Source organism: Amblyraja radiata, chromosome 3, assembly GCF_010909765.2.
Source record: "Amblyraja radiata isolate CabotCenter1 chromosome 3, sAmbRad1.1.pri, whole genome shotgun sequence".
Taxonomy (NCBI): Eukaryota; Metazoa; Chordata; class Chondrichthyes; order Rajiformes; family Rajidae; genus Amblyraja; species Amblyraja radiata.
The window spans coordinates 129,467,544-129,482,877 of record NC_045958.1 but is presented as its reverse complement, the minus strand read 5'-3'; the positions used below and the strand labels follow the sequence as shown (position 1 = coordinate 129,482,877).

At 47.1% G+C, this 15,334-nt stretch overlaps 1 protein-coding gene across 1 annotated transcript in view; it reads right to left on the bottom strand.

The window, feature by feature from the left end:
* The window catches only part of tenm3 (teneurin transmembrane protein 3), a 702,745-nt gene that overhangs the window by 127,078 nt on the left and 560,333 nt on the right, over positions 1–15,334 (bottom strand). The window contains 2 exon segments of the mRNA XM_033018762.1: positions 3,524–3,709; positions 14,766–14,966. Of these exon segments, the coding sequence (XP_032874653.1) occupies positions 3,524–3,709; positions 14,766–14,966 (387 nt within the window).

The window sequence follows — 15,334 nt, the reverse complement described above, 5'->3', positions numbered from 1 at the left end:
TTTTTGGAGTTTAAAATAGAATTATGAGGAATGCTGGATCTCCAGGCGAAGAGAGGGCAGTCTTGATGTGAGATGTGTACAGTTTTGGTCTCCTAATTTGAGGAAGGACATCCTTGTGATTGAGGCAGTGCAGCGTAGGTTCACGAGATTGATCCCTGGGATGGCGGGACTGTCATATGAGGAAAGATTGAAAAGACTAGGCTTGTATTCACTGGAGTTTAGAAGGATCTTATGGAAACATATAAAATTATAAAAGGACTGGACAAGCTAGATGCAGGAAAAATGTTCCCAATGTTGGGGCGAGTCCAGAACATGGGACCACCGTCTTAGAATAAAGGGGAGGTCATTTAAGACTGAGGTGAGAAAAAAAACGTTTTCACCCAGAGAGTTGTGAATTTATGGAATTCCCTGCCACAGAGGGCAGTGGAGGCCAAGTCACTGGATGGATTTAAGAGAGAGTTAGATAGAGCTCTAGGGGCTAGTGGAGTCAGGGGATATGGGGAGAAGGCAGGCACGGGTTATAGATAGGGGACGATCAGCCATGATCACAATGAATGGCGGTGCTGGCTCGAAGGGCCGAATGGCCTCCTCCTGCACCTATTTTCTTTGTTTCTATGTTTCTATGACTTCCAAACGAGGACTGGAAGAGTAAACAATCATGAGGGGAATAGATCGGGTAAAGTCTCTTGCCCGGAGTAGGGAAATCGAGGACCAGCGGACATAGGTTTAAGATGGGGGGGGGGGGGGTTTGGAAAGATTCATGAGAACTTGTGTCACATAGTGATACAGTGTGGAAACAGGCCCTTCGGCCCAACTTGCCCACACCGACCAACATGTCCCATCTGCACTAGTCCCACCTGCCTGCGTTTGGCCCATATCCCCCTAAACCTGTCCTATCCATGTACATGTCTAAATGTTTTGTTCACATTGCGATAGTCTGGCTATTTCTCTGGCTATTTCTAAGTGCCTGTTTCTACTTTGTACCTCTAAACTAAACTAATAAACCATATAACCATATAACAATTACAGCACGGAAACAGGCCATCTCGGCCCTACAAGTCCGTGCCGAACAACTTTTTTCCCTTAGTCCCACCTGCCTGCACTCATACCATAACCCTCCATTCCCTTCTCATCCATATGCCTATCCAATTTATTTTTAAATGATACCAACGAACCTATCGCCACCACTTCCACTGGAAGCTCATTCCACACCGCTACCACTCTCTGAGTAAAGAAGTTCCCCCTCATGTTACCCCTAAACTTCTGTCCCTTAATTCTGAAGTCATGTCCTCTTGTTTGAATCTTCCCTATTCTCAAAGGGAAAAGCTTGTCCACATCAACTCTGTCTATCCCTCTCATCATTTTAAAGACCTCGATCAAGTCCCCCCTTAACCTTCTGCGCTCCAAAGAATAAAGACCTAACTTATTCAACCTTTACTATGTAACTTAGTTGTTGAAACCCAGGCAACATTCTAGTAAATCTCCTCTGTACTCTCTCTATTTTGTTGACATCCTTCCTATAATTGGGCGACCAAAATTGTACACCATACTCCAGATTTGGTCTCACCAATGCCTTGTACAATTTTAACATTACATCCCAGCTTCTATACTCAATGCTCTGATTTATATGAACTAAATATGAACTAGAGGAAGAGACACAAAAGGCTGGAGTAACTCAGCAGGTCAGGCAGCATCTGTGGAGAACATGGATAGGTGACGTTTCACACAGTGCTGGAGTAACTCAGCGGGTCAGGCAGCATCTGTGGAGAACATGGATAGGTGACGTTTCACAGAGTGCTGGAGTAACTCAGCGGGTCAGGCAGCATCTGTGGAGAACATGGATAGGTGATGTTCATAGGGTGCTGGAGTAACTCAGCGGGTCTACACCTCTACACCTGTCCTATCCATGTACCTGTCTAACTGTTTCTTAAAAGTTGGGATAGTCCCTGCCTCAACCACCTCCTCTGACAGCTCGTTCCATACACCCACTGCCCTTTGTGTGAAAATGTTACCTCACCTCACCTTAAACTTACATCCTCTGGTTCACGACTCACATACTCTGGGCAAGAGACTCTGTGCGTCCACCCGATCCATTCCCCTCGTGATCTTACACACCTCTCCATAGGAGTCCAGCCTGCTCAACCTCTCCCTCTAGAGCTCAGCACTTTTTCACACTAAGAGTGGTCGGCGTATGGAGCGAGCTGCCGCAGGTCCTAGTTGAGGCAGTAACGCTAACAGCATTTAAAATACATTTAGCCAAGTGCATGGATAGGACAGGTTTAGAGGGATATGGGCCGAAAGCTGGCAGGTGGGACTAGTGTAGGTGGGACATGTTGGAGAAAAAGGATGGGTGATGTTTCGGGTCGAGACCCCTCCTCAGCCTGAAGAAGTGAAGAAGTGTCCCGACCCAAATGATTATCCACCCTGTAGGGCCTGTCCCACTTCTGCGATTTTTTGGGCGACCACAGGCGACTGCCGCAAAGTTTTCAAGATGTTGAAATTTTTTTGGCGACAGTGGCGATACTTTTTGCTGACGTAGGTTGACGTCTAAGTGGGACAGGCCCTTTTATCTCGAGAGATGCTGGCTGACCCGCTGAGTTACTCCAGCACTTTGTGTCTATCTCTGGGGCAGGTTAGTCGGTGTGGGCAAGTTGGGCTGAAGGCCCTGTTTCCATGCCGTATCATGGTGATTCTACAACTTTGATTCAGTACATCCTGGTCGGCATGGATGAGATGGGCCGAAGGGCCTGTTTCATGCTGCACGACCCTGCCTCTATCACACCAAGACTACAAGACAAGTGAAGGCTTGGGTAGAGTGGATGCGGAGAGGATGTGTTAACTGGTGGGAGAGTCTAGGACTGGAGTTCATATCCTCAGAATTAAAGGAAGGAGATGAGGAGGAATTTCTTTAGTCAGAGGGTGGTGAATGTGGAATTCTTTGGAGGCCAAGTCAATGGATATTTTTGAGGCAGAGGTAGATAGATTCTTGATTAGTACGGGTGTCAGGGGTTATGGGGTGAAGGTCTAGAACCAGGGGCCACAGTTTAAGAATAAGGGGTAAGCCATTTAGAACGGAGATGAGGAAACACTTTTTCAGAATTGTGAGTCTGTGGAATTCTCTGCCTCAGAGGTCGGTGGAGGCAGGTTCTCTGGATACTTTCAAGAGAGAGCTAGATAGGGCTCTTAAAAATAGCGGAGTCAGGGGATATGGGGAGAAGGCAGGAACGGGGTACTGATTGGGGATGATCAGCCATGATCACATTGAATGGCGGTGCTGGCTCGAAGGGCCGAATGGCCTACTACGGCAGGAGGCAGGAGAATGGGGAGAGATAGATCAACCATGATTGAAAGGCAGAGTAGACTTGACGGGCCGAATGGCCTAATTCTGCTCCAATGAAGTTATGAACATGACTATTTATATGAATGAGATGCAGTCTGCTCCATACCCTCCCCTCTGCTGCCCCATTGTTATGCCTGCAGTACGGGACAGTGTGCATCTCGCTAGGGTCCACCAGAGACTTACCTATGGTGCAGTGTTCACCGTTCCAGCCTTGGTTGCACTGGCACTTGCCGTCGATGCAGGTCCCGTGCTCCAGGCAGCGCGGGTGGCAGGCTCGCTGCTCGCAAGTCGCTCCCGTCCAGCCTTCCTCGCAGCGGCAGGCCCCCGCCAGGCAAACCCCGTGTGTCCCGCATTCCACCGGGCAGATCTCTGTGGGATGAATACACCTGGTCAGTGAACGCTGGCTGGAGTTACAGTTACAGTCATAGACAATAGACAAAAGGTGCAGGAGTAGGCCATTCGGCCATTTGAGCCAGCACTACCATTCAATAGACAATAGACCATAGACAATAGGTGCAGGAGTAGGCCATTCGGCCCTTCGAGCCAGCACCGCCATTCAATAGACAATAGACAATAGGTGCAGGAGTAGGCCATTCGGCCCTTCGAGCCAGCACCGCCATTCAATGTGATCATGGCTGATCATCCCCAATCAGTACCCCGTTCCTGCCTTATCCCCACATCCCCTGACTCCGCTATCTTTAAGAGCCCTATCTAGCTCTCTCTTGAAAATATCCAGAGAACCGGCCTCTGAGGCAGCGAATCCCACAGACTCACCACTCTCTGTGAGAAAAAGTGTTTCCTCGTCTCCGTTCTAAATGGCTTACTCCTTATTCTTAAACTGTGGCCCCTGGTTCTGGGCTCCCCCAACATCGGGAACATCTGCCTCTAGCCTGTCCGAACCCTTAATAATCTTATACGTTTCAATAAGATACACTCCTTCTAAAGGAGTCCTCGATTCCCCTACTCTGGGCAAGAGACTCTGTGCATCTACCCGATCTATTCCTCTCATGATTTTGTACACCTCTACAAGATTACCCCTCATCCTTCTGCACTGAAAATGGGATAACATAGAACTAGTGTGAACCGGAGATCGCTGGTCGGCGCGGACTCGGAGTACTGAGGTACAGTGAAAAGATTTTTGTTGCGTGCTATCCAGTCAGATGATTCATGATTACAATCGAGCCGTTCACAATGTACAGATAGAGGATAAAGGGAATAACGTTTAGTGCAAGATAAGGTCAGTGAAGACCGATTAAAGATAGTCCGAGGAACTCCAATGAGGTAGATGGGAGGTCAGGACCGCTCTCTAGTTGGTGATAGGATGGTTCAGTTGCCTGATAACAGCCGGGAAGAAACTGTCCCTGAATCTGGAGGTGTGCGTTTGTTTTCACACTTCTGTGCCTCTTGCCCGATGGGAGAGGGGAGAAGAGGGAGTGGCCAGGGTGCAACTGGTCCTTGATGATGCTGCTGGCCTTGCCGAGGCAGCGTGAGGTGTAGATGGAGTCAATGGAAGGGAGGTTGGTTTGTGTGACGGTCTGGGCTGGGTCCACAACTCTCTGCAATTTCTTTCATTTCATGGGGTATTAAAATCAAAAACAAAAACAAACGTAAAAACGTCAGGGGATATGGTGAGAAGGTAGGAGAATGGGGTTGAGAGGGAGAGATAGATCAGCCATGAGTGAATGGCGGAGTGGACTTGATGGGCCTAATGTCTTGATTTGGACACACTAGAGGCAGGAAACATGTTCCCGATGTTGGGGGAGTCCAGAACCAGGAGCCACAGTTTAAGAATAAGGGGTGACCCATTTAGAACAGAGACAAGGAAACACTTTTTCACACAGTGGAATTCTCTGCCTCAGAGGGCGGTGGAGGCAGGTTCTCTGGATACTTTCAAGAGAGAGCTAGATAGGGCTCTTAAACATAGCGGAGTCAGGGGATATGGGGAGAAGGCAGGAACGGGGTACTGATTGGGGATGATCAGCCATGATCACATTGAATGGCGGTGCTGGCTCGAAGGGCCGAATGGCCTACTCCTGCACCTACTGTCTATTCTGCTCCTAGAACTTATGAGCATGTGAAAATAAAAGAATAGGGATTAATATCTGGCCTCATTCCCTACGACTGCAAACCACCGTCAGACAAATGTCAGCAGCAGTCCAGGGATTAGTCACAGCTTCAGTGGTTTCTTGCCTGTCCCAATGCTGAGCTAAAATGCTGTCTGATTATTTCCAGTGACTCCTTTATATGTACATGTTCCTCTCCTCTAAACCAAGCTTGCAATTACAAAGAGACCTTGGACAGGCTTATTAACCTGGGCTCTTCACAATATTAACTTGTCTTGGCAAGGGAAAGATTTTTTTTCCCCCCGACGCAAACCTGAGCCTCGCTGCTCCTGTGCATCAATCTAATCAATTTTTCATTAGCACCAAGGTGTTTATCAGCTTTGAACACGGCACCTTTAAGCGCAGTCGTGCCAATCTCCGCTGAAAACTTATTAATTTACGTTCAATTAATTGAAGTGAAATTGTGCGGCTAATTAATAGCCATTCTTCTGTGCCGAGATCAAATAATGTTTTGGCTGTATAATATATTCGCTGTGGAATGCTGGGGCTCGTCTTGGGGATGGTCTGCGCTGAACCAGTCGACTTAAATTTGCAGTTTACTTTTTTAGATTAGTTTAGAGGCACAGGCCCTTCGGCCCACCGAGTCCGCGCCGACCAGCGCTCCCCGCACACTAACACTATCCTGCACACACTGGGACAATTTACATTCACACCAAGCAAATTAGCCTACAAACCTGTACGTCTTTGGAGTGTGGGAGGAAACCGAAGATCTCAAAGAAAAACCCACGCAGGTCACGGGGAGAACGTACAAACTCTGTACAGACAGCACCCGTAGCTGGGATCGAACCCGTGTCTGGCGCTGTAAGCACTGTAAGGCAGCAACTCTACCACTGTGCCACCATAAGTTGAATAGTTCAGTTTGGTTTATTGTCACATGTACCGAGGTACAGTGAAAAGCTTTTGTTGCGTGCTAACCAGTCAGCAGAAAGACAATACATGATTACAATCGAGCCGTCCACAGTGTACAGATACAGGATAAGGGAATAATGTTTAGTGCAAGGTAAAGTCAGTAAAGTCCGATGGTCTCCAGTGAGGTAGATGGGAGCTCAGGTATGCTCTCTGGTTATGGTCGGATGGTTCAGTTGCCTGATAACAGCTGGGAAGAAACTGTCCCTGAATCTGGAGGTGTGCGTTTTCACACTTCTGTACCTCTTGCCCGATGGGAGAGGGGAGAAGAGGGAGTGGCCAGGAGTGCGACTGGTCCTTGATGATGCTGCTGGCCTTGCCGAGGCAGCGTGAGGTGTAGATGGAGTCAATGGAAGGGAGGTTGGTTTGTGTGATGGTCTGGGCTGCGTCCACAATTCTCACATTGACACTAAATAGACACTATTGTTGCCTGAAATTCTTGGAACCCATCGAGACCTCTTCAAACCAAACACACTCAGTTAATGTAAGGCAATTGTCTATACATAAAGGCATAGAATATTTACTAAATGGGAAGAGAATTCAGAAATCGGAGGTACAATGGGACTTGGGAGCTGGTGCAGGATTCCCAAAATGTTATTTTGCGAGTTGAATGGGTAGTAAGGAAAGCAAACTCAATGCTAGTATTTATTTCAAGAGGGCTTGTATACAAAAACAGGGATGTAATGCTGAGGCTCTATAAGGCGCTGGTCAGGCCACATTTAGAATATTGTGAGCAATTTTGGGCCCCATATCTGAGGAAGGATGTGCTGGCTCTGGAGAGGGTCCAGAGGGGGTTTACTAGAATGATCCCAGGAATGAGTGGGTTAACCTATGATGAGCGTTTGTCGGCACTGGGCCTGTACTCGCTGGAGTTTAGAAGAATGAGGGGGGACCTCATTGAAATGTACGGAGTTTGTATGTTCGCCCCGTGACCTGGCTGGGTTCTCTCCGGCTCCTCCGGTTTCCTCCCACACTCCAAAGACGTGCAGCGCCCGTAGTCAGGATGGAACCCGGGTCTCCGGCGCTGTGAGGCAGCAACTCTACTGCTGCGCCACCGTGCCGTCTGGTCAGAGATCTCGCTTTGAAAAGCACACTCACAAAAGTTGTACAAAAGGAAGGAAAGAAGTGAAGTAACCAATTATTGGGCTGTGAAGGGTTTTGCCGATATCTCGTCACCGAATTGATCATAATCATGCAGCTGTCGACTTGATTAAAAGATAGTCCTCGCTGTGAGGAACCTCGGTGATGGTTGGTTGAAAAACAGAAACTGAATGTGACAATAGACAATAGTTGCAGGAGTAGGCCATTCGGCCCTTCGAGCCAGCACCGCCATTCAATGTGATCATGGCTGATCATCCCCAATCAGTACCCCGTTCCTGCCTTCTCCCCATATCCCCTGACTCCGCTATCTTTAAGAGCCCTATCCAGCTCTCTCTTGAAAGTATCCAGAGAACCTGCCTCCACCGCCCTCTGAAGCAGAGAATTCCACAGACTCACCACTCTCTGTGAGAAAAAGTGTTTCCTCCGGTCTAAATGGCTTACCCCTTATTCTTAAACTGTGGCCCCTGGTTCTGGACTCCCCCAACATCGGGAACCATAAGTTGTCGGCCTCAGAGGGTGGTGGAGGCAGGTTCTCTGGATGATTTCAAATGAGAGCTAGATAGGGCTCTTAAAGATAGCAGAGTCAGGGGATATGGGGATAAGGCAGGAACGGGGTACTGATTGGGGATGATCAGCCATGATCACATTGAATGGCGGTGCTGGCTCGAAGGGCCGAATGGCCTACTCCTGCACCTATTGTCTATTATCTATTGTCGTGTTGAATTGATTATAGTCATAGAGTGATAGAGAGCGCGGAAACAGGCTCTGCGGCCCACCGAGTCCGCACCGACCAGCGATCTCCACACACTAACACTATCCTACAAACTAGGGACAATTTACAGAAGCCAATTAACCTACACACCTGTACATCGTTGGAGTGTGGGAGGAAACTGGAGTACCCGCAGAAAGGCCTCGCAGGTCACAGGGAGAACGCCCAAACTCCGTACAGACAGCATCCGTAGTCAGGATGGAACCCGGGCCTCTGGCGCCGTGAGGCAGCAACTCTACCGCTGCGCCACCGTGCCACCCACAAATGTTGAATAACTTCATTTTAGGATTTAAGTCCTCGATTTGCAGTAGATGCTGTTCCTGGCAGCAAAAGGTTATGAGGTCAATTATACATTAAGGGCATGATTTCAGCACAAGAATATCTTGAATCTCATCCAGCTAAGACCAAATGACTTAGAAAGATCAATTTGTGCAGTTGGGGCATAGAAATATTGAGGGAAGAAACATGTCCTTCAGCCCACAATGTCGTATATAATGTCATGGTGAACTAATCTCATCTGCCTGTACATAATCCATATCTCTCCATTTCCTCAGAGAAAAATTAGGCCATTCGACCCATCGAGTGTACTCTGCCATTCAATCACGGCTGATCTATGTCTCCCTCATAACCCCATTCTCCTGCCTTCTCCCCATAACCCCCGACACCCATACTAATCAGGATCAGTCAATCTCTGCCTTAAAAATATCCATTGACTTGGCCTCCACAGCCATCTGTGGCAATGAATTCCACAGATTCACCATCCTCTGGCTAAAGAAATTCCTCCTTATCTTTCTAAAGGTACATCCTTTTATTCTGAGGCTGTGGCCTCTAGTCCTACATTACCACATCCACTCTATCCAAGATTTTCATTATGTTTCAAAGAGGTCCCACCCCTCATTCTTCTAAACTCCAGCGAGTACAGGCCCAGTGTCGACAAACGCTCATCATAGGTTAACCCACTCATTCCTGGGATCGTTCTTGAAAAACCTCCTCTGGACCCTCTATATGTTGATATACCCGTCTATTCTTTGAATCACTTCCCTCTGGAAGGCGACTCCGGACCGTCAAAGCTGCCACAGCCAGAGATAAAAACAGTTTTTATCCACGAGTAGTTGCTCTACTCAACAGCCAAAAATCTGTAGCCTCCCTTTGATCTGGTATTTTACTTCGGAGTCACGTGAGTGACTACGTGAAGAACCCCGCCAGGATGCATGCGTGTCATATCGCTTTCACGCTTGCGAAACGACAGGCGGGGTGGAGCGTTCCCCGCAGCGGTAAGTTTGAAACCGCGACCTGCAGGTAAGTGATTTACTCTGCGGTAGTTTTTGTCCCCGCGCTGTTTTTACACAGGGGGGGAAGCTGGACAAAATAGTGTCCACAAGTGCTGCGAGTGAAGCTGGCTGGGGAGGACCACGAAGTTGCGGGAGCCAGCAGCAGCTGAAGGCACAAGCCCCGTAAGTGGGATCAGCTGTGCCGACGTTTGATCCTGCGCCGGCCAGAACACCACGGCCGGGCGGGAGACTATTCAGAATGGGGCCGTCGACTTTGACAAATCGAAACGGCAGGAGGCGGGGTGGAACGACGTTCCCCCGTAGCGACAATTTAAACCAGGACCTGCAGGTAAGAGTACTCTGCGGTCTTTTTGTGTTTTCCCATGCTGATTACAGGTAGGGAGCATGGAAAAGTCGAAGAAACCAACGAGGGCTGCGACATAGCTGGTGGGCCAGCAGCGGTCAGCGGCACTTGAATCACCTATAATGGGATCAGCTGTGCCCGATGTCGCCTCCGCACCGGCCAGATCCACTCCGCAGCCGGGCGGTAAGGCAAAACAAAAAACCATCAAAGTCGTGGACTCAGAGGAGTCCGACTTTGAGCAGCCGCGGGCGGCCAGCGACCGTGAGCGCTGGAGCCGGATGGAGCGGTGTGTGGAGCATTTGCTCCAACGTGACGTGAGATGGAGTCGAGTCACTGTGGGCTCTATGTAAAACCCACAGCAGCACCTCTTGTAGGGCTGCACAGTGCTTCTCCCACGTCAGAGGGGAGTACTGGGGGTCAGTTCTGGGCTGATCTTGAAGAGGGGTTTGCAGAACAGAAATCAAGTGTGCAGGGGGTGCAGGAACGTGAAAATCTACTGGACATGGTGTCCAACCTCATACAGCCAGACCAGACTGGCCAAAACCTGGAGGACACCTGACACTGTATATCCCTGAATGTTCCTGTAGTAAATAATTGTATATGGAAACTCCTAAACAGCGGGGATAACAGCTTTCACCCGTACAGTGGATGAGAAGGACATGTCGCAGGACCAACAGGATGCACTGGCACTGCTTTGCAACACACGGCCATAGACAGCACCCTTACGCACCCACCAGTAGAACAAAACCGACTGGTGAAAGCTCGAAGGTCCGGTACACCAAACATGTTAGGCCATGCCAGACCGGCCTTCTTGGAAGATACGCAAACCTCCAACATCAACCAAACCACAAACCCAGACACCGACGCCTCAACATCAACGAAGGATTTACAAAAAGAAGTAAACCTGCCATTGGTAACTATGGAGGTAGGTGGGTCTGGTTCCCTACAAATTGCAGGGAGCATGGAAGTTGGGGGGAGATTACTCTCCTTTCTGGATGCATGGAGTATGTTAACTACCGATACTTATATTTTAAGCAGTATCCAGGGATATACAATAGAATTTATACACAAGTACAGCCCTCCAGTTCAACATATACCGAACCAAATGTTCGTACTTTCCGGTAAAGAAAAATCAGAAGCGCATGCTGAACAGGAGCGGCTTTACGCAAAAGGGGTAATTGAAAAATCCCAACACGAATCGCTAGAATTCGTGTCCAATATCTTTACCAAAAACAAAAAAGATGGTGGTTGTCGCATCATCATAGATCTGACCAAATTGAATACATTTGTACAATATATTCATTTTAAAATGGAAACCTTTGTTACTGCTAAACAATTGATTTCCAAAGGCTACTTCATGGCTAGCATCGATTAAAAAATGCTTACTATTCAGTGCCTATATGAGGTGACCACAGATGTTACTTAAAATTCAACTGGATGGGACAGCATTGGCAGTATAGAGCGCTGCCAAATGGTTTAACATCAGCCCCCAGGCTGTTCACTAAAATTTTGAAACCAGCCCTAGCGTTTCTACGGAAACGAAAACACATGGGCATGGCATATCTAGATGACATACTTATTGTGGGCAAAACTTTGGAATTGGCCAAACAAACTGTAACAGCCACAAAACAGTTATTTGAAAAACTGGGGTTTATTATCCATCCAGTTAAATCTAAATTAACGCCTTCCACTACTATGGACTATTTGGGGTTCACCATTGACTCAGTTCACATGCCGGTGACTTTGCCAAAGGGAAAGGCTATAGACTTAATAGAGGCTTGCAATAACCTCATTCACATCAGTAACCGTCCATCAGATTGGTAGCAAAAGTAATTGGCAAATTGGTGGCTGCTTTTCCAGCCACACAATTTGGACCTTTACATTACCAAAATTTACAGAGAGCAAAAATACAAGCACTCAAAATCAATGCTGGTCATTTTGACAGACCAATGAAGCTACTAATCAAAGCTATAATGGAACTAAAATGGTGGATAGATAACATTTGGCTTTGTTTCAATCCAATCATTATCAGCAACCCTTCTATGGTGCTACAAACTGATGCCAGTGCACTTGGTTGGGGTCCACCAATTCCATCTCCAGCTGTGGAGGTAGATGGACTGCTCAGGAGGCATCATTATTACTAACACTGGGCATAAACTACCTGGAAATGTTGGGTGCATTCTATGGCCTAAAGTCATAAGGTACTGGGTCATATCACCAGCATGTTAGACTACAGATTGACAATACCACCGTGGTAGCATATATCAACCACATGGGTGGAAACAAATCGACATCATGTGACAATCTGGCTAATACAATTTGGCAGTGGTGTATCCAGAGAGATATTTGGATATCAGCTACTTACCTACCAGGTAAACTGAATTTAGTGGCAGACACCAGGTCACGCAAATTTAATGAAAACACTGAATGGATGTTGAATAAAAAGTATTTGCTGATATTACAGCACGATATGGAACACCAGATATCGATCTATTCGCATCCAGGCTTAATCACCAGTTATCAAACTATGTTTCGTGGGAACCAGACCCTGGGGCAGCGGCGACAGATGCATTTTCGCTGTATTGGGGGGGGAAATTGTTTATTTATGCATTCCTCCTTTCTGCCTCATCAGTCGGGTATTAAGGAAAATACAGCAAGACTCTGCGTCTGGTATTTTGGTAGTACCCGATTGGCCTACTCAACCATGGTTCCCAGTGATACTGAACATGGTATTAGAACCATGTATCACCATCCCGAATAAACCAGACTTATTGGTTCATCCCGTAACAAGGGATAGCCACCCATGCCATAACTATTTGAATTTATTAATTTGTAGAGTTTAAAAATACCACGACTACAGCTGGGACTGACGGACTGAACAGTGAACATGATTTCGGCGGCCCAAAGACAGTCCACCAAAAACAGTATCTGGTCTACATCAGGAAATGGGAGATGTATTGTCACAAAAACAGCATCACCTACAGAGATATGAACATCCCGTCTGTTCTGGAATACCTGGCAGGCCTCCATTATGATGAGGGGCTCAGTTATAGTGCCATCAACTGCGCCAGAAGTGCCCTATCAACTTATCTATGGCAAGGAACAGAGCGTCACTCTGTTGGGACTCACCCACTGGTAACAAAACTTATGAGGGGAATTTTTAATACCAATCCCCCAAGAACCAGGTACTCCCAAATATGGGATGTGAGTATTGTCCTGAAGATGCTCAGGAATTGGTCTCCAGCAACAGCTCTGTCCCTACATAGACTGACATTAAAAACAGTCATGCTAATGGAATTGGTCACGGCACAAAGGGTACAGTCATTACATAAATTAAGACTGGACAACATGACTTCTTCATCTGAAAACGTTACGTTTCATATTTATGAATTAGTAAAGCAGAACAGACAGGGATCAGCAGGCCTCAATATAGAATTTAGGTCTTACCCAACAGATGATCGTCTCTGTATAGTAAGACATTTGTCGTTATACATGGAGAACACGAAAATCATCAGAGGCAATGAGAAGGCACTTTTAGTCAGCCATAAGCAACCACATAAAAGAATGACGGTCCAGACCATCTCAAGATGGCTGAAACAGGTTCTAACACAGGCTGGGGTGGATACTAATATTTTAAATCTCATTCCACCAGGGCTGCAGCTACATCGGCAGCTATGCAGTTGGATGTACCAATGGACCAAATCCTCAAGGCAGCAGGATGGTCAGGGGAAAAACATTCCAACTATTTTATCATAAACCAGTCATTAAACCTGGAACATTTGCAGAAACAATTTAAGTTCTGTAATTTAATTACCCCATAAATAGGGGCTATAATTTGTGTTAATCAATTCATGGATTTCAATGTCGGATTCATGTCTAAAATATGTTGACACAATTCCTCCTACAGTCATTAAGGCAGATGTGATGCATGGACTCGTTTCCACAGCATGAAATCACAGAGCTTTGAAATCTTCACGTAGTCACTCACGTGACTCCGATGTAAAATAGTAAGATTAAACGAGAACTTACCAGTTCGAAGTTTGATCGTTATTTTATGAGGAGTACGTTGAGGGAATACGTGCCCTCCGCTCCTCCCACCCTTGATCATATACTCAACTGGTATTTATTCTCTAATCTTACTATGCTTAGTCATTACAGTTATCTGTGATTTCACACCGCTGCTTTGAAGAATGACACGCATGCGTCCTGGCGGGGTTCTTCACGTATTCCCTCAACGTACTCCTCATAAAATAACGATCAAACTTCGAACTGGTAAGTTCTCGTTTAATCTTACTATTTTGTTGGTTCACATGCTTGATCAATGGTGTTTTATCATTAATGTTTTATTATTATTAATGTTTAGTGTTTTCTGTGTCATTCGTAACTGTCACTGTATGTCATGTTGTTACTTGTGGGCGGAGCACCAAGGCAAATTCCTTGTATGAGAATACTTGGCCAATAAACTGGATGGATTTAAGAGAGAGTTAGATAGAGCTCTAGGGGCTAGTGGAGTCAAGGGTTATGGGGAGAAGGCAGGCATGGGTTATTGATAGGGGACGATCAGCCATGATCACAATGAATGGCGGTGCTGGCTCGAAGGGCCGAATGGCCTCCTCCTGCACCAATTTTCTATGTTTCTATGGTAAACTTACTTACTTACTTTAGTTACTATTCCTCTCAGGAGCAAGCAGGAACGGGGTACTGATTCTGGATGATCAATAGACAATAGACTATAGATAGTTGGTGCAGTAGTAGGCCATTCGGCCCTTCGAGCCAACACCGCCATCCGATGTGGTCATGGCTGATCACATCGAATGGCGGTGCTGGCTCGAAGGGCCGAATGGCCTACTCGTATTTTCTATGTCTCACTGCTTTCGTTGTGTGTACTCACCCACGGAGCAGTCAGCGCCAGTCCAGTTGGGATCGCAAGTGCACGAGTCGCTCTCCTGAAGGTAGGTACCATGGCCAGCACACTGGTCGGGACACATGGTCTTGGATTTTTCACAGGTTGCCCCCCCCCAGCCAGGGCTGCAGTGGCATTCTCCATGGATGCACACTCCGTGGTTCGAACAGGTCGGGTCAAAGCAGTCCGCTGGCAGGGAAAGCAAGAAGGCGTGAGAAACAGCAGACACCGACACCAGCCACTTCAGTTTCAGCTTCCGCTCAGTTTAGCGTCACGTTCACAGGTTATAGGGGCAGCATCAGGCCTTTCAGCCCATCTACAGTCTACTCCGCTGTAGCTCAACCATATTAATCTCTGTCAGTATAACCTTCACCACATATATTATGCGTGATCCACATTCCACCATGTAATCCAGTCTGGGATTTCAGTAAGGAATGCAGATACTGATAACAGCCTGCTGGTCCCTGAGCTCAGCAGTCTGTTTGATAATGCAACGAGTGCAGCACTAGATAATAGACAATAGACACTAGATACAGGAGTAGGCCATTTGGCCCTTC